Raw genomic sequence first — 14212 nt, 5'->3', positions numbered from 1 at the left:
CCACCTGGACAGGCCAAGCCCGATTTCTATTTACGAAAACGGAGTCTAGGGAGGATACGTGCCCAAAATGTGCCATGAACGACGCTAACTGCAACGGTCTGAAAAATGTGTTGTGTCCAGGGCTAGAACTTGGGCGGCGGCTGCTGAGGTGGACGGGGATGAGATGTGATTCCAGCGTTCTTTGACTTGTAGGTGCGGACAGTCTTCTTTCTGTTTTATTTCTTCCCGTTGTCGAAGTGCCACCAATCGCTTATGCCTCTCACAGCCTCGACTCACAGATTCTGTACTGAGTATTACTCCGTACGCGCTGCTGGCCCAAGACGCTCATCTCCCGTTGATGACAAGTTATGCAGCATTGGTCTGGCCCCTTTTCGAGCCACACTCCAATGAACCCTGCTCAGGTACCACTTCCATCCTGGGCCCAAAATACACAGGTACGGTGCCGCCAAGCCGTTACTGTGCACCTGCGCGAACGCACCCTGGTCACCCTCCACCATCGTATTGGCACCTCGCTCACCCCGACTTTACCTTTTTTGTCCGCCGTCCCCATCCAGAACGCTCCAAAACTTCAATGGCTGCAGTTCAGCCCCTGGCCAAAGGTCCCACTCATTGGTTCCAAGAGGCCTGAGTACGACAGTACTTCCCGGAAGTTAACAGCGTTTTTTTGCATGGGCGAGTATTTTTCTTTGTTGACGAAGGATCTGTTGCTCTTCTGCTCGCCAATACTTTTCTGGCATTTTCGGGCTTGGTCCCTTTTTGCCAGGGCCCCGCGGACAGCAGTCGTGTTTTCTGTGCCTGTTTTCATTCTTCGTTCGACTTTCCTTTCACATCTCCATTCCCATTTTTATTCCGTTTAATGAGCCGCCTTGCCGAATGAAGAATTTGGATCCAATATCTTGAGCAATACCGCCCCATACGAGCCCACGCATTTGTTGTCCTATCCGCCCCGAGCACCGATCCTGTTTTCCATCCCAACTTTGTCAACCTGCTTTTTCAACGTCTCTTTTGAGGACCAAACGCTCTTTTCAGTTTACTCTGCTATTTCTGGGCCTCGCTGCCCGGCCTCCCTGACCACAAATCCTACAAATGCGCGTCTGCTCTCCTCCTTGCTCCTCCCAGAGTGTGGCTTTTGTCAACCGTCGTCTGATCCCTTGTCTGCTGCCCTACAAGTTCGGCCGCCCCTTGCACACATTCCCTTGACGTTTTGATTAACCGTGCTTCTCTCTCTCGTTTTTATCGCTTCTTCCCCTTGGTCCCCTGCCTTGCAAGCCTGCCGCGGCATTATCATTTAAATCAATCCTCGCCCATTTACCCAGATTGGCACTTTCACTCCACCGCCCATCCCAAGCAAATCGACGAAATCGATCCACGTCAACAAGAATAAACCGGAATCCGACCGACCTTTTTCAATCTCGCTTTCCATCTTTGCTATATTCTAATAAGACAGCCGAGTATAAGAAACAAAAGGGCTTGGCCTTGCGTCCATCGAAACAAAACGAACACACGACCAAACAAACCAACGAAGAAACGTTGCCTTGATCACAACAAAGCACGGAAACAGACAGCTCAGAAAAGGCGACAACGAAAGATTTCTTGCGATTTTGAAGCTCGTCTTTTGCTTTGGTTCCTCGGTGTTTGCCGCCGACACAATCACAGAAGCAGAAAGCGATCGACCCTGGCGCTTGCTTGATTCGCGCCAACAGACTGAATCGAGTTTGCTGGCAAGACGACGACGACAGACTCAACGAAAATACAGATCCGATCATTTTTTCGCAACTTGATCCGATTTTCACTGCTTCTTTTGCATCCGATTGCCTCTGGCTGTACTTTGTCACCGAAACCGAGTGATGTTCCATCTACCCTCGGCCGTCTAATTCTGCAGCTTCCACAAAGTCTTTGGGGATCGACGGCGCCTCCCGCCGCTACACAAAGTTTGCGAATGTCGATCGCTCTGCACACCATGACTTCTGTATCACAACACCACAAACCCCGGATACTTTCCTGGCGGTGCACAACAACAGCTTTTCTTTTTCTCGCCATAAACACAGTTTTCTTTTCCGCCGTCGCTGCTGCGGTAGCAGAACCAGACCGCATGATCGCGGACACTGTTCTCGTATTCCCACGATCGTCGACCACCACCGTCCCTGCCGCACTTGCTGCCGAGACACTCCTTCGAGATGACCGTATGCCGGTCAAAGTGAACGGCCAATGGATGTTTTTATCACAGGACGAGATGGTTGAGCTGCGGAAACGGAACGACATTGGCACAGCCGTGACCACCGCTCCTGGGACGGCGGGCGAAACAAAGGGCGACGCCACCACCGTGACGCCGACCACAAAGACAACTAGGACGGCAGCATCCTCGCCGCTCCCGAGCTTCTTCGATAGCAGCCTTGCATCCAACTTCTCGAACGACTCGGCGTGCCCAGCATTTATCAACTCCTTTCTCACGAACCCCACATTCAAGCAATGCTACCCATTCTCTCTTCTTCTCCAGGTAAGCAACCCCATTTGACATGTTTCCACCTCTTCTCTCACATGTCCATTTACTCACCGATAAACCACAAACTAGGGTTCGCGGTCATTTTTCCAAGCCGAAAAGTCACTTGTGTCCATCACGCAGGTCCTGGACGCGACGTGTGCGGCCAACGCCACGTTCTGCACCTCCTACCTCAACCGCCTCGCAACCAATCTCACCGACGCCGCCAACTGCGGCGCAGACTATAAGCTGGGCAACTCCATTGTAGTACAGGCATACGACGGCATGATTGGGTACCAGCCGCTGTACGCGGCGTCTTGTCTGACCGACCCGGACACAGGAGCCTACTGCTTCGCCAATGCCATCACCAACTTAACCACCACGGCCAACGTGTACTTTTACTACCTGCCGCTCAACAGCTCGCTGCCGACAAGCGGCTCCGAACCGTCCTGCAACTGGTGTCTCAAGCAGACCATGGCTGTGTATCGGTCAGCGGCTGCCGACCGCAAAAAGCCCATTGCCAGTACGTATCTGTCGGCCGCACAGCAGGTCGACACAATCTGCGGGCCGGCGTTTGTCAACGACACATTGCCAGCAGCCATTGTGTCCAACGCCGCGTCTTTGGCAAAGGGGCCGTCATTGCACTGGCTGGCACCCGCTCTATTAATCAGCGTCGCCGCATACCTGATATGAGTCGACTTTCTTCCGAGGAGACGCTCTCTTTTTATTTCATACATCATTTACACGACCATTTACGGGAACGCAGGAGTTACACTGTAATTTGCTTTTTCCCTTTTCTGGTACATTTTTTTTTTATGTTTGTCTTTTCTTTTGTCTTTCATTATTACATTGGGATATGTCCGCTGGCGGCGCGGACAAACGATTTCAGGGCCTCTTTTTTGATATGCACCACACAGCACACACGGCGCTTAGTTACGATACCCACGCTTTTCTTACCTCCTTTGCCCTTTTGTTCTTCTCCAACTTCCCACCTTATTTTAATCGACGGTTGGTTTTCCTATTGGAATGGACTTGTACAATAAAAAAAGACGGTTCAGCATTACTTTGGCTCACTGGTCTTTTGGCTAGTTGACAGGACTTGGTTTATACTTCTTGGACATTCTTGTATATATATATATATATTACATGGCGATACAGTCTGCACTCCGGTGACAGGATAGTAAAATGGTCGCTTGATACCATCAATCACGCAAAAGTACAATTCATCATTTGATCCGTGTAAAATTCATGTTGGTCTAAATTCACAATGTCGCTGCCTGTCAGATATATAATATGGAACATAACCAAACCGTTTCCACCACGCCATGCGCCGCCGTGCTCGCCACGCTGATCTCAGCGGCCTCACCGCCGCAGGAATCCGGCGTTGACTGGCTTGCCGACTCGGTGCCGTACCTGCAGGCTCTGCTTCATGTTGCGTGCCGCTTTGCCCATCTTGGGTGCCAGCGTCTTGGGACCGGTCTCGGCCAGCAGCCGGTACACGGTCGTGCCCAGCTGGCGGTCGCGGGGGTGTGCCTTGGGCTTGCGTGGGCGCGTGGCCTGGAGGCCCTTGGACACTGCTGTGGCGGGAGTGCCCGTGGATGTTGACGTGGTCGTCTTCGTCGTGGCCTTGCCCGGGACATCGTCCTCGCCCTCGCTGTCGGAATCCAAAAACTCAAGTGGCAGCAGCTTGGACACCGACTTTCGTGGCTGCTGTGCCTCTTTTGCCCTCTGAGCCTCCGCTGCTGCTGCTTCTTCTTCTTCTGCTGCTGCTGCTGCGGCGGCCTCGGCCGCGGCTTCTTCTCGTGCCTTGCGCGCCCCGGCCTGTGCCTTGAGGCGGGCGTCTTTTTCCTGGCGCTTGCGTTTCTCGTCGGCGGCGCGTCTGTAGGGTATGGAGTTAGCGAAAAAAAAAAAAAAATCGTAAAAAAAGAGAAGCAACGGCAAAATAATAGGTTTGCGTTGGCATACTTGTCTGCTGCTTTCGACGCTTTCTGGGCCGAGTGGCGGGTTGCGGCGGCGGCCTGCACCGTCGAAATGGCCTCGGGAGCCTCGTCGTCGCTGTCCGCAGCGTCTTCTTCTTCTTCGTCGGCGTCCTCCTCGTCCTCTGCCTTCTTCGCCTTCATCTTGTTTTCTTTCTTCTCCTCCGTCGCCGCTTTGCCCTCTTTGGACCGCACCGGCAGCTTCCGGCGCTTCGTCGCGGGCGACTCCTCCTCCTGCATCGGCGCGGCATCGGTCATGGGCGCATCGCCGCCGAGGGTAGTGTCGTCCTCGCTGCCTCCGCTCTTGCGCTTGGCCCGCAGTTTGGCCGCGGCGCTCCGCGTCATTGGGGAGCTCTGTGCAGACGGCATTTGCGAGGATGCGGTTGGTTTTGTTTTGTCTCGTGCCAATTGCCGAAGGATAACCTGAGCCTCGTCAATGCATAAACCCGTAAAATCGTAAAAATGCTATGGTTCGGCTGCTGTATTGTAAGAATAATTGGTAGAGATAGATGCTGGGCCGTTAAAAGTGGTGATGTAGAGTCGGCTAGCAGCAAAAAAAAGTTGCTTTCTGCATTTTCATTCTGATAAGATTTTTTTGGGCAGCCTTATCGCAATAGGCCCAAGAACGACCTGTTGGCTGAGCTTGACGCCTGAGCCTATGATTGGCTGGTTTCAGCAATAGCCCCACTAAAACCAACAATGTCAGGACGGCGGAATTACTCCCTACACTCAGTTCAGGGACAGCTGTCAATACTCTCATAATCTTGTCATTTCTCCTCTTCATTATATAACGGTACACACTTGTGCATAGGACGTTACAGAATATACAGAGTCGGTTAAAGTCAGGCTGCGGCCACATTGTTTTCGCCGACAAAGATGACCCCCGTTCGAAATCGACCCACTTTTATCTTTTCCCTAGAGATTCCATTGGTCCAGCGCCTCCCACTTGCTCCATTTCAAGCTTCAGCGCCCCTCTATTGTTTCGACTTCGCCTTTCAACGACACTCAGTCGAAGCCGTTTCTGCAGCAAGAGCCACAGCGTCGCCATGAACCCAATAGCTCGATCGGCGACCGCAATACCCCTGTCAGGCCGCGCAGCAGTGAGATGCTATAGCCAGGGCGTCGGTACCGCGTCTGCTGCAGTTGGAGTCGGAGCTGGAGGCAGGGCTGTCGGCCAAACGCCGTCACGCGTCACTGTGCCGTCCGCATGCTCGTGCGGTGGTGCTTTCTCCTCACAGATACTACCGCTTCAGATTCGCCGTGGCGCAGCACGGTCTGCGGGCAGGCGGTCGCCCACAGTCCGCCGAGCACAGAATGCCGCCAGCAGGACCAGTAGGGGGAGTGTTGGTGGTGGTGCGAGCTCCGGCCCGAGCACGGCTGGTGCTTCCGGTATGTTCCCCAAGGATCCGACGAGTCTCCTAGCGGCACTGAAAGTTGGAATGGACTCCTTCGAGACGGATTTGACGGAGGAGGAGTGTGCCCAGGTCATTGTGAATGTCCAGCGGCTCGAGCACAGTAGGGCGGCTGTCAACGAAGCTGCTCTTTTGAGGGGTGAGTAGTACCTCGCAGATCCTTGGCGTTGTGGCTTTGTCATATTGTCGTGTTTTCTTCCGCGTGCGCCCGACGATTGCCGTCTGCTGACTCGCTAGACTATAACCTTACCCCCTACAAGCTGCACACCGTCGGCGTGCTCCTGCTCGTTGGCAACGCCAGTGTCCAGGAATCCACGCAGTGCTTTATGCTGGCGACGTCGATGATGCACATGGCGGCTTCGATGGGCAGCGCCGGCTACATGCCGTCGGTGCTAACCATCATCAATCTCTTTGGCGTCGACATGACCAAGGCGGGCCAGGCGCAGGTCGCCCTCGCCGCGCGATTTCGCGATTCGCACATTTTCCAGTCCGCCGAGGAAAAATTTCTGGCGTACCTGGCCAAGGCCAATGCGGGCGGCGACAGCCTAGACCTCGTCACCAAGGCCAACGCGTTCACGCTGTCTGGCCTGCTGGCAGAGGCGTCGGGTAATCTGCCACGGGCGCTGCGGTGGTTCCAGGCAGCGCGGTCGGTCGGACACGGCATTGGTAGTGGCTCTGATGTTGGCTCTGGCTCGTCTGTTTCGGCGGGCAATGGAGACGTCCTGCCGCGGGATCCAAAGTGGGACTGGGAGCGCAAGTGTCTCGAGGCCATTGGTCGGCTGCAGATGGATGAGGCCAACGTGGTGACGGCCCAAGAGGCCCGTGAAGCATTACGCACGGCCGCGCTGGCTCTCAACAGCGGCAAGGCCTGCATGCTGTTGGCGACCGCGTATGCTCGCGATCCCGCTGATCGGACTGAGGCGCAAGACGCGGAGCTAGACACAATCTTGCAGCGTGCGGCAGTTGCTGGCGAATTCGGTGCAATCAAGGAGCTGGCCGAGCGTGAGGCAACAAAGGCGAATGATTCGGGCATGGGAAAGGACGAGGCAGCCTTTCATTTCCAAATGGCAGAAGAATGGCGGCGGTTAGCAGAGGCTTATGCAGCGACTGAATCGGAACAGACCGACTGACGGCTGTAGTATATGACGATGCCACGTATAAACGCAAGCCAAATAAGGCATTCGATACCACTGGAAGACATGGAGAACGCATGATGATAAATATGTAGATAGGCAGTGTCTAAATTGATACGCAAAAGCAAATTCCTTTTCACGGAAGCCTTTTGTCTGGCCTCCTTGGTCGTCCGAATAACCCAGCCCGGACAAACTCCGCTATGAATCAAACACCAAAAGAAATAGTGACCAAAAAACAAATAGCATTTCCATCTCATGATTCCATGGTCACCCCAAAGGATAAAGTGACCGTGACGAATGCGCCTCCCAGTTCTGTTGATGTCCTGGGCTGTTCGTAGGAAGGGGAATAAGAGGCAGGACTAGAAAAAAAATATATAAAAAAATAGCCAAAAAAATGTACTCATGAAGGGGTATGACCGGTTGAAGAAAGAGGAGATTAAAAAAAAAGTCCAGAGGGTTGGCCCCTACGATCTCTTCGCACGCTTCCGGCCTTTGCCTGCAGTCGTGCCATCGCCGGCCTCGTCGTCTTCTTCGCTTTCCTCGCGACCATGAGCAGCGCTGGTCTTGTCGTTGCCCTTCTTGATCGATATAAGGCAACCTTGCTCCTTGAGACGCTTGGTCAGGGCCGTGCTGGCTTGCATTCCAGGGAAGTCCTTGGCATTATAGACGGTGAAGACATCGCTCATAGCCGTGGCCATGATAGGCGATGAGCCGCCAGCACGCATACCCAGGGGATCTAGGACCACAAGCGCAAACTTGAGGCGAAATGAGCCTGGTGTGCGGCAGGACAGGTCCGGGAAGCAGAAAAAACAACCCTCCTCGCCATTTTCATCCTGGCCCACAAAGGGCGATGAGACCAACGTGCCCATGAGTCGGCGCTGTTGGCGGTAGTCTTCCGGCATGGCTGAGTTGTCCTGCTCTCCTGTCTCATTCCAGATGGAGCAGTGCAGCACCGTGAACTGAAAGCGAAGGCGCATACTGATCTCTTCTGGTGTTGCATCTGGGTCGTCAATGGTGAGCTGCACAATGGGAGGCGGATCGATGACACGACGATCACGTTCGCCAAACCCGCACGATCGTGCTGCTATTGGCTGCTGCCGAACCTTGATGCGGTACTCCGAGTTGACGACCGACTGAGCCGGGCTCAGCATTGGCGTCTTGGACGCTGTGCTGTCTTTGCTTGCTGGATGTTGGTATGGCGTCTGCGGTGGCAGAGGTACTGCAGCTTTGGCTGCGGACTCCTCGCTCAGCAGGCTGGTTATAGAAATTTGCTTGGCCTCGGACCGTGGCGAGGTGGATGCTGCAGGAAGGCGGCCTGGTCCTGACGTTGGGCTTGTCGGGTGCATGGGAGGATAAATGGAGCGGCTGTTCGGCGTTGGATATGCTGTCGCTGCTGCTACCACCGCCTTTGAATAATGCACGCCGACATTTGGAGGCGAGGAGGTGGGTGCTGGCGGCTGGTGATGGTATGAAGGTGGATCCCGGCTGCGATAGCGAGGCGTGGTAGGGAGATGGGAGAGCGCCTGCTGCTGGTACCGGGGACCCAAGTCAAAGTCGTCCGAACGGACGCTGGACGCGGGAGACTGTGTCGGCGAGAAACGGGAATCCGGGCCGCGAAAGGTCGTACGGAGAGCAAGTGGTCCCGGAAGACCATGTGCATCCACATTGGGTGCGGGGAGTTGGGGTGGTGTCTGGCCCACGGGAGACGGCGTTGCGTAGTCACCACCATAATAGGACGGGGGGCGACCTGACGACGAATACGGGGGAGAGTCGCGTCCAGCAGACGAATGCAGAGGCGGCTGATGGCTACTCATATGCGGTGATGACATGGATGCGGGCGAGGAAGTAGCGGCAGCGGCAGCGGCAGCAGCAGCGGCGGAGAAGAGACTGGAAGGTCCGGGGAGCTGCACACGCTCTCGACCGGCGTCCTGCGTAATGAAAGCCCTGTGATCGCTGCCCTGACGAAGAGCATAGGGATCATGGCTCCATCCATGGTGAGGTCTCGCCATAGTGTCACCCATGGGGTGGCCAAAGCTATGTGGAGCGTATTCAACGGCAGTAGACATGGGTGACGTAGAGATGAGGTTCGGAGCGGTTGACGCTGCAATCAAGAAAGCGAGATGCGAGGTTCAAGCTGTAAAGTCGTGGGATGGTCGATTTGCCGGTTTTGTCGACCTTTTGTTCGATTCCGCTCTGGTGTTTTTGTGCTTCTTGTGCTCGTCTCGGGATGTACCGGCTCGCCTAGGGAAGACAACTCAGTATTTCGTGTCGCTGCAGGGAGCCGAACCGGGTTGACGGGCTATATTTCTTTTGTGCTTTCAAGGTATCTGAGGGGCGATGCTACTCACTCGTTTGTGTACACCAGTGATTGGTAGAGTGACAAGAGAGATAGAAACTCGCAACTAGGCCACAGAGGGGAGACACCTTTGGGAACGCCGTGTCAGGCGACACAAAGCCAACGGTACTTGGGCTGGTAGTTTGCTCGTTTTTAGGAATCGCCGTGCTGTGTGATTTGACATGCGAGGTATGCAGGATTCTAGTTGGTGATAATTCTCGGCTGGAAGCGACGGTTGCACAGCAGAAACGACTCGTGTTGAGAATGAAAATTGGTGTCAAGGTGACGATGAACTTTCCCTTGTCGTTTTCCCGTTTCTTTGGATTTTGTCGATAGAGGGATAGAAGAAGCAAAAGGGACGATGAGCATGGATGTGTCGTGATATTAATTGTCGAGAATGGTAAAGAGGTACCTGGGTAAGGATAAATGAAAGACTAAGGGTAAAGGTTTGGCCAGAGGTGAGGAGGAACGCGAGAAAGAAGGACTGGCTTGTTTGCGTGCTCTTCTCGAAAGACGAAGCGGACGAGGCAGAGATATATCTATGAAAGCCAGATGTGTTGACGACAGTAGCGTTTTAGATCATCTGCCTCGCAGTGTACAACCGGCATATAAGCAAAAGAATCAAAAGGTGCCAAGGTGGACGACAGGTAAGGGGTGAAGAGGAGGGGAGGGGTGTGTATTGGGCGTTGCTATAGGGGAGGGTGGGCAGAGAAGGCCGCCACGGGTGTGTCCTGGGGAGGGGTGTGTGTGTTTGTATGAATATTTACCAGGAGCCGGTATAAGTAAGAGGCGATTTTGCCAGCATCAGAAGAAGGGAAGGGGACAAGGAGTGGGATGAGAGAGGAGAGAGGAACAAAACGATTCAGAAAATATTAAAACAAAGGCGGAAACACACCAAGACGGGTATGGCACTTTTATTGCTGTAAAGGCCGTTGTCCAATACCTGGCTGGTAGCTCCTGGGCATCCTTCCTGGCTTTCCTGCCAGACGCTGTCTAGAAAGACAAGGCGAGTAAGGTGTCTTGACGACAGAGACAGGAAGAGCTGGAAGATGGTTTGATGGTAAAAGACTCGAAGAGGTAGTGTGATAGATGAGCCAGATGCTCGAGAATGAAATCTGCTCTCCATAGTGACAAATGTTTCCGCAGGATGGGGGTGCACTGGCGGTTGTGCTGCGTTGCTGCCGTCTCCTCATCTTCGATCAATCAAAGAAAAAGACATGGGCCAGCACGGAGAGCGGGTAGACCATGGAGAGCGGTGGATAGGACAGAGCGTGAAGAAGTCGATCTGGCAAAGGCTGAGGCTGAGAAGTCCAGATACCGGTTGGTGGACAGATCGAAAGACACAAAGAGCGGAAACGCGCTGTCCCCTAAGCAGGATGAAGGAACCGGGTGGCCAGACGTCCATGCCAAGCACCAGGACAAGGGGAGGAACAGACGCGCTGAACGGAGAGGGAGAAAGCGGTATGAAAAGGCAAAAAGGAAGACGAGACACAGCCTGTAAGGTTAGGAGGGCCCGAGAGGTGCCAGCGGATGCTGTGTTTTGGTTAGTGGTTAGAGAAGTGTGGAGGATGTTGGAGAGGGATGTGCTGGTTGAGCGTCGACGGCGGTCATAGTGGTGTCTGCGACGGAGGCGAATGTACCTGAGGGTCTTGACGGTTGACGGGAGGATGAGGCCAAAACGAGGACAAAGCAAGCCGTCTGAGTTAGCGGGTAGATGGTATGATACGCTACGTAGGTCTGTTGTCTGTTTGCGGGCGGACTAGTTAAGTGGAAGGTGCGAAGTGCAAGACGGGAAAGAAGGAAGGGGGTGTGAGGAGGGAGGAGACCTGCGCCGTACAAAGTGATGTAAACGCAGGGGCGTGGAGAAGGAGGGAGAAGGGAAGGAGCACGGTTGGGGCTTTGGTTGTAAAACGGCCGTGGAAGACTGCCTTTAGGAAAGGGCAACCAACGACGTACACCGGGCCTTGTGAGAGAGGGATTGTTTAGCAGTGGATGTATATTTTGATACTTTGAAGAAGGAGCGAGGCAATCACAAAGCCGAGCTTGGAGAAGGCACAGATACGCAGTGGGATGCAAAAACACTTAGGGAAAGCGACGAAAAGAGTAGGAGCAGGGCGGATCAGGTCCTGCGAAAGCAGGCAGCGTGCTCCGAGTGGGCGAGGATGAGACCAAAGGGTAATAGGCGTGTGGTAAAAAGAAAACATGGAGAAGGAACGAGTGAACAGGCGAACCATGAAAGTGGAAAGAACGACTTGAGGAAGGAACGCAGCGAGAGACGATCAAGAGACGGTAGAGGGAAGGAGCACGGAGGGTAAAAACAACCGCATAGGCGGAGAAGACGCATGGGCGGAAAGCGACCCCAGGAGAACCAAAAAGACCGACTTTGGGGTACGGGCAAACTATACTTACGCCATCGCCTGCCAGAAAGTCCGCAATGCGTTAAACAACATCTGAGGGTGAAAATGACAGACCAGCCAAGACAAGCCACTGGCTGGAATTTTACTATGATCCCTGAGCAGGTCCGCGGCACGGCAACATACGGCAAGCCGACGGCGAACGGAAGGCGCATAGGCATCCGTCTGAAGCCGGAGACAGAGAAAGAGCAGCCCACTACCGAATGATCGTCGAGCATGGAAGTTGAATAGAAGGAAGGAACGATTCGGATGGGCACTTGCATTGGAAAGGAAAGGGGGCGGTTTCTACAGGGGCTGGGGGATGTGGCGGATCTTGAATTGGAAGTCGCGATGGGAGTGTGAAAGGGAAGGGCAACTGGAATTCGAGGGGGGAAAGAGAAGGAGAGAAAACAATTCTCATCGTCAAAGTTACGGTCTATTTAGCAACGTCTACCATCCATGTCCGAACTACTCCAACAAAAGAACAAAGACAAAAAACAAGTGTAAGTGGTCATTATGGGCGCCCATTGGACGGATTTACGACACCCTTACTCGAAAGGGAAGTTAACCACAACGAAAGCAGCGCACAACAGAGCAAAAAGTGGACCAAAATGGTTGAGAAGATGTCAAAACCGAACGATTCGAGCCTTTCCTTTACAAGCATTTTCTTATCTCGCTCTGCGCCCTGGGCTTTCTCCCTTTTCGTTCCTTCCCCGGCCGGGAGCATGTTTTGCTTCGCGAGCTGTCGTCATACCGTAAAGAATAGCCGTACCGCTGGTGGCGGCAGGGCTGATCTGGCCGGTTGACTGCCTTCTGTGCCATTTTATTCTTCCTGCCTACTGACACAGAATCGATACGACCTCTATCCTCCGACTTTACGACGTGCGCTCGTACACTGCTAAAGGCGTGGGTTAGGGATATCCCTGCCAACAATGACAAGGATTCGCGGAAGATAGACGTCCAGCAGGTTACAGGAGCATTTTTAGGTTACGTTTTGTTGTCCTGCTGTTCAACATCCCGTTTTAGTCCATACAAGGCAAACCTTGCTCCAGACCGGCCTGACCTTCCATGAACGGGCTATTTTCACTCGCCCGTCCCGCACTGGCACTGTCCCGTCCGGCTTTGTTGAGTAGGATGATGTGCGATTCTGACGAGCACATCAATCGGCCCCACGAAAATCCTGGGGAGACGAGACGAACAAAAGAAGCCGCGGGAGAATAGGAACGGAGAGGCAAGAGGGGAGAGAAGCAGAACGACAAGAAAGCGGCATGGAAAAGCGGGAAACGTCCTGGAAGTCAGGTCGTTTGGCTTTCCGTCCCCGTTTTTGGCTGCCAAATGTCTCCATTGCTAGACTTCTGTGATCCCTCCTTTGTCACGTCTTCGTTCCGTGCCGAGTCAAGGCCTGCCACAGAAGAAGAGAAGCAAAAGAGGCTAAAGAGGATATGAAAAGCCGCCGAACAAGCAGGGAGTTGGGAAGTGTGTTTTCTGACCAAATTTGAGATTTCTCCTTGTTATTTTTTCTCGTGCCTCCTCCACCGTCTACGACACCAACATGTGCAGCGCTCGGACTGATTGTACCAGGGCCAGAAGCTTACGGCGTATTTTTCTCGCCATTCATCACTGTGCACTTTCATTTTAGGTTGTGCGTTCCCCTCTCGCTGCAACTCCTCAACATCTCAAACCGGACCACTGCAGGGTTGTCCATCTTGCGTGACCGCAAAGGCGCTCGACCCGTTTTGATTGCCCTTGGTTTACTGGTACTTGGGTCCAGATGGTGCTTGTGCGTTTGGATAACTTTTGTGCTTGCCCCTCTAATTTCTCCTGTTTGCCTTTGTGCTTCGACGATGCGCAGCATGCCCACAACTCTATGTCTTGTCTATTTTGTCTTTGTGGTGCATAGAGACAAGGCTCACAACAATTTTCCAGACTCACATGATCTTTGTTGTATTTTATTTTTCCGCAGCTTCCTCATCTCTTTCTGTCTTCAGATCTCTTCTTAGAGCACACAGGCCTCCTCTAACTTTTGTTTTAATTATAGGATACAAATTCTACGATGCCACCGAAGACTACGTGAGTGTTGCATTCACCAAATGCCAAGACAATGGAGAACTTTAATTCAACGCACCATGTCGCGATGCTTTTGTTTTTCTACAAAACAAATAGTTAGGCGGAATGAGAGGGAAACGTGGATCGACCACGTCAAGAAGCATTTGATTTGGGTTTGAGGTGAGCAAGTATTCTCTTAACTATGTCGTAGAAACAACCAACATTTGACCAGGACGGTCGACGAAGGATTCAGTGCGCCTTAGTGACTGCGCGTCGACTATTTCGACGGTTCGAACACGCTCTTTACCTGCTTGCCCTCCACGGCGGCATTGACCACGGCAGTTTCTGCCGTCCAGACAAAAAAGGAGGCGGCACAACTGGACGGCCACGCCGACATCAAAAGCCAAGAGACGCCGATAAAGCAAGGGCAAAAAGAGG

At 53.4% G+C, this 14212-nt stretch overlaps 4 protein-coding genes across 4 annotated transcripts; 2 read left to right on the top strand and 2 right to left on the bottom strand.

The window, feature by feature from the left end:
• Nucleotides 1–2092: 2092 nt before the first annotated feature.
• Nucleotides 2093–3172, top strand: SPBR_07527 (c6 zinc finger domain containing protein; the record flags this gene model as incomplete). Its single annotated transcript, XM_040765781.1, has 2 exons — nt 2093–2497; nt 2573–3172. 2 exons carry the CDS (start codon nt 2093–2095, stop codon nt 3170–3172), a joined length of 1005 nt encoding a protein of 334 aa, XP_040616318.1.
• A 669-nt stretch (nt 3173–3841) lies between these two features.
• Nucleotides 3842–4824, bottom strand: SPBR_07605 (u3 snoRNA associated protein; the record flags this gene model as incomplete). Its single annotated transcript, XM_040765859.1, has 2 exons — nt 3842–4358; nt 4445–4824. 2 exons carry the CDS (start codon nt 4822–4824, stop codon nt 3842–3844), a joined length of 897 nt encoding a protein of 298 aa, XP_040616317.1.
• A 677-nt stretch (nt 4825–5501) lies between these two features.
• Nucleotides 5502–6997, top strand: SPBR_07179 (uncharacterized protein; the record flags this gene model as incomplete). The annotated part of the gene is made up of 2 exons (XM_040765433.1): nt 5502–6006; nt 6105–6997. The coding sequence occupies 2 exons, from the start codon at nt 5502–5504 to the stop codon at nt 6995–6997; spliced, it is 1398 nt and encodes a 465-aa protein (XP_040616316.1).
• Nucleotides 6998–7464: 467 nt separating this feature from the next.
• On the bottom strand, nt 7465–9066 carry SPBR_07100 (nuclear divisionprotein rft1; the record flags this gene model as incomplete). The annotated part of the gene is made up of 1 exon (XM_040765354.1): nt 7465–9066. One exon carries the CDS (start codon nt 9064–9066, stop codon nt 7465–7467), a length of 1602 nt encoding a protein of 533 aa, XP_040616315.1.
• Between the last annotated feature and the right edge of the window lie 5146 nt (nt 9067–14212).

The sequence above is a fragment of the Sporothrix brasiliensis genome, assembly GCF_000820605.1.
Source record: "Sporothrix brasiliensis 5110 chromosome Unknown Cont20, whole genome shotgun sequence".
NCBI lineage: Eukaryota > Fungi > Ascomycota > Sordariomycetes > Ophiostomatales > Ophiostomataceae > Sporothrix > Sporothrix brasiliensis.
Note: the sequence above shows the minus strand (reverse complement) of the source record. Positions and strands in the feature narration are given on the sequence as shown.